We start from the raw sequence: 3,501 nt of genomic DNA on the forward strand, positions 1-3,501 counted from the left end.
TGCTGCTGGGACGCTGGGTGTGCGGCTTGGGCGTCGGCGTGGTGAGCACCACGGTGCCGCTGTATCAGAGGTATGGGACGGCGGCTCGGGGATGGGACAGGTTGGTGCGTGGGAGCTAACTGGTGATGCAGTGAAATGTCTCCGGCAAAGGAGAGGGGGAAATACGTCACGATGAACCATGCCGGGTTTGTGGCAGGTCTTGCTATGGGCCTTTGGTAAGACTTCTCATGCTGAATGACTTGGTGTATTTGTCTCATCGCCAACATAGGGCTGGATACTTTATCACGTTTTGGACCGGTGACGTTGGCGAGTACTGGGGCTGGAGGATTCTCATCCTCGTCCAGCTTCTTCCCTCTCTCGCCTTCACTGCCAAATTACCGTACATACCAGAGACGTATGGAAATGTCATCATCAACGTATCGGAATGCCGTGACTGACAGGCCACCAGACCTCGATGGCTCCTCCAGAACGGGGACGTGGAAAAGGCCAGCCGAGTCCTCCACTGGCTTCGCGAAGACGTCGACTCGCCCGCCGGCATCGCGGACGAGCTGCGCGCCATCCACGCCGACATCCGACTCTACAACATCGGCCCGGGCGCCTTTGTCAACAAGTCCCTCGCGCTGTTCCGGGAGAGGCCCCTGTTTGCGCGGCTGTGGCGCGCATTCCTCCTGCAGTTCCTGGCGCAGCTGTGCGGCGCCACGGCGATCAAGTACTACCTCCCGACGCTGCTCAAGGCGCTCGGGCTCGGGACGCGGCTCGCGCTCATGGCGGGCGCGGTCGAGATGACGGCCAAGATTGGCATGACGGTCGTGGAAATGTACATTATCGACCGCTTCGGGAGGAAGACGTGTCTGGCGGGGGGCAGCGTCGTCATGGCGGTCGCTATGTTGGTGAGTGGGAGCAAAAGGGCGGTCGGAAGGGGAGGGATAACTGACAAGCAGGCAGATTAATGGCGTGCTGCCGCAGATATTCCCGAACAACGTGAGCCCCGTGGCCGATGCCGTTTGCATTGCGTTCATCTTTATCTACGCCATGGGCTACAGCCTGGGACTCGGACCGGCGGCATGGGTCTACAGTTCAGAGGTGCGTATTAGCCGGCGCTTCCTCTGCATGGCCAAGGCTAACACGTTGTCAGATCTTCCCGACCACGTACCGTGCCCGCGGCTTGAACTTTGCTGCGTCGGGCGGCTCCATCGGCAGCCTCATTGTAGCTCAGATATGGCCGGTTGGCGTCGCCCATTTTGGCAGCGGCGTCTACTTTTTCTTCTTTGCCGTCAATGCCGTCTGCGTCCCGGTCCGTGATCCTTGAGTGCCTGCGAAGACTGGCAATGCTGACATTTTATGGACAGGTGATTTGGCTGCTCTACCCGGAGACGAAGGGGTGCGCTTTGGAAGACATGGACTCGCTGTTTCAAGATCCGGGCAGCGAGAGCGCTGGCTTGGGCCTGCGTGGTGCTGCTGGCGCGGTTGATGGAGAGCCTGTGGCGGAGAGTGAGGCTGGAGAGACTCAGCCACTTCTCTCACAATAAATATACGCAGTAATAACGTATGTTTGTTTTTATATGGAAACTTTACTACGCTGAAGTGCGCCCTGTCAGTCCAACTCACGACTCGTACCCTCCTACCCTACATCTTGAACAAGCGATTCGGACGCGCAGGCCTGAGTCACTAACACGGCGTTGATCTTGATGCTTGTGATGATCGACAATTTACCGGTATTGACCATACGAAGCAATAAGAGTCTTTCACGTCGGTTTCGCAACTGCTGATGCTTGTGACGGACAAGCCAAAACATCAGTCCGAGGAGATGCGAATATGCGCCCTACAGTGGAGGGACAGTCATTGTTCACGACGCTCATCAGGGGCATCGTTGAATTGTGCATTATTATTAAAGCTTCAAATAGCGCCAACACATACGAATCCTTTCTTGGCGCGTGCGCGTGGAAACGACGATTCCGAACTCCTGTATCAATCGTGCCCACAGTGCATTTCCTATATAGGAAGGTGTGAAAGTGGATGACCAGGATGGCTATTTCCGCCTTGCATTAATTGCGTGTTTCAACCAATGGCCTGATCTTTCTCCGCGGGCCGCCGGGAGAGGCGTTCGTCACTGTCACGACAAGGTTAAGCTTGCTTCCCGTTCTTGACATGCAGCCCTGCGTGGCGGGACACTGGACAAGTTCGAAACCGGCCACCGGAAATACTGTGCCAGGTCAACAGCGGTCTAAACCCAGCGATGCGTCGTGCGGATACTAGTTTTAAGAGCCCACCTATCAAGACGGTCTAGGAGAAACTCGGGTGAGAAGGACCCGGGTGAGAAGGCGTGAGAAGCTCAGTAGGTCGCCGATATGTACCGCGTGTTCGTTGTTCTTGGCATTATCATTGCTCTTGAGTCAGTGAGTTCGGCGATCGACCCTCGAAAATACGACTACACTTTCGAGAAGCGGCTGCTAAAATTAACTCGCCAGCCGGAGCACTCCAGATATACCCAGAGTATGGATCTGATATGTGCAGCCCCATGTTCACAGCCCACAGATGGATATATATGCGGCGCGGACACAGCCCCGGCGCAGGCATTAAAAGCGGGAATACCCTGGGACGGGGTGCCAAACCAGGCCGGATCGTATCCTTTTACAGGTCATGTGAGCTTCTAGAATTCCTCTGCCGGTGTTTCCATGCAAGAAAGGGTAGATCCGTCATAGCCCTGTCCATATCTTCACTGCCTTGTCCATGTCCTCACTATCAAAAGCCGGGTGACTCTGCCTCGGCATCAGGGTTATTCTGGCCGTCAATTGCCCTCGATTGGATCCGTATGAAGTGATGTACTGCCGGTCCAGGCTTGTACTGTCCACCATCTCAAACCCTCCACCACACCTTGACCCGACGAAATGCTACCGCTTCTTCCCACAGACATTTTGCCCGCCTGGGTTCGGGGTCACTATGAAACATGGCTGTACCTGATTGGCATTGCCGTGCTGCTCAAGCCTGTTGCGTACTTGGCACTGCGGATTCTGGCCCAACAATACAGTGAGTAAAGCAGACCCCCCCTACACACGGTTAGGGTTGCAACAAAGGGCCGCATGATTAATCACCTGAACAGCGTACACAGTATATATCCGCAAGTCCGATGAGGCATACGACATGCTCCTCGGCTGGATCTTTGCCACTGGCGTGGACAAGGGTGCCCGCTCCGTCATTGCCCGCGTCGGCGTGCGCGGTCTCATCGGCGAAGAGTCGTCTGCCGATCCCGCCTCGCCCGCCAACAAGAAGCGCATCACGCTCTCGCCCTGGAACGGGGCCTTGCTGTTCTGGTTCCGCGGCCGGCCCGTGTACTACACGACGCAACTCCGGCAGGTGGGCCTGCAGCAGGAAGAGGAGGCGACGCTCGTGTCGCTCGGCCGGTCCGGCGCGCCGCTGCGGCGCTTCCTGGACGAGTGCCGGCAGCGGCACCTGCGGCAGGCGGAGCAGCGCGTCGCCATCTTTGGCAACCGCGGGAACGGC

The 3,501-nt window shown here is 57.1% G+C and overlaps 1 protein-coding gene across 1 annotated transcript in view; it reads left to right on the forward strand.

Moving 5' to 3' along the window:
- Positions 1 to 2,888: 2,888 nt before the first annotated feature.
- CCM_04955 (mitochondrial chaperone bcs1, putative) overlaps positions 2,889 to 3,501 on the forward strand; it is a gene marked incomplete at both ends in the record, with an annotated part of 1,470 nt that continues 857 nt past the window's right edge. The window contains 2 exons of the mRNA XM_006670100.1: positions 2,889 to 3,027; positions 3,110 to 3,471. Of these exons, the coding sequence (XP_006670163.1) occupies positions 2,889 to 3,027; positions 3,110 to 3,471 (501 nt within the window). The remainder of the gene's footprint in view (positions 3,028 to 3,109; positions 3,472 to 3,501) is intronic.

This window comes from Cordyceps militaris, assembly GCF_000225605.1.
Source record: "Cordyceps militaris CM01 unplaced genomic scaffold CCM_S00003, whole genome shotgun sequence".
Taxonomy (NCBI): Eukaryota; Fungi; Ascomycota; class Sordariomycetes; order Hypocreales; family Cordycipitaceae; genus Cordyceps; species Cordyceps militaris.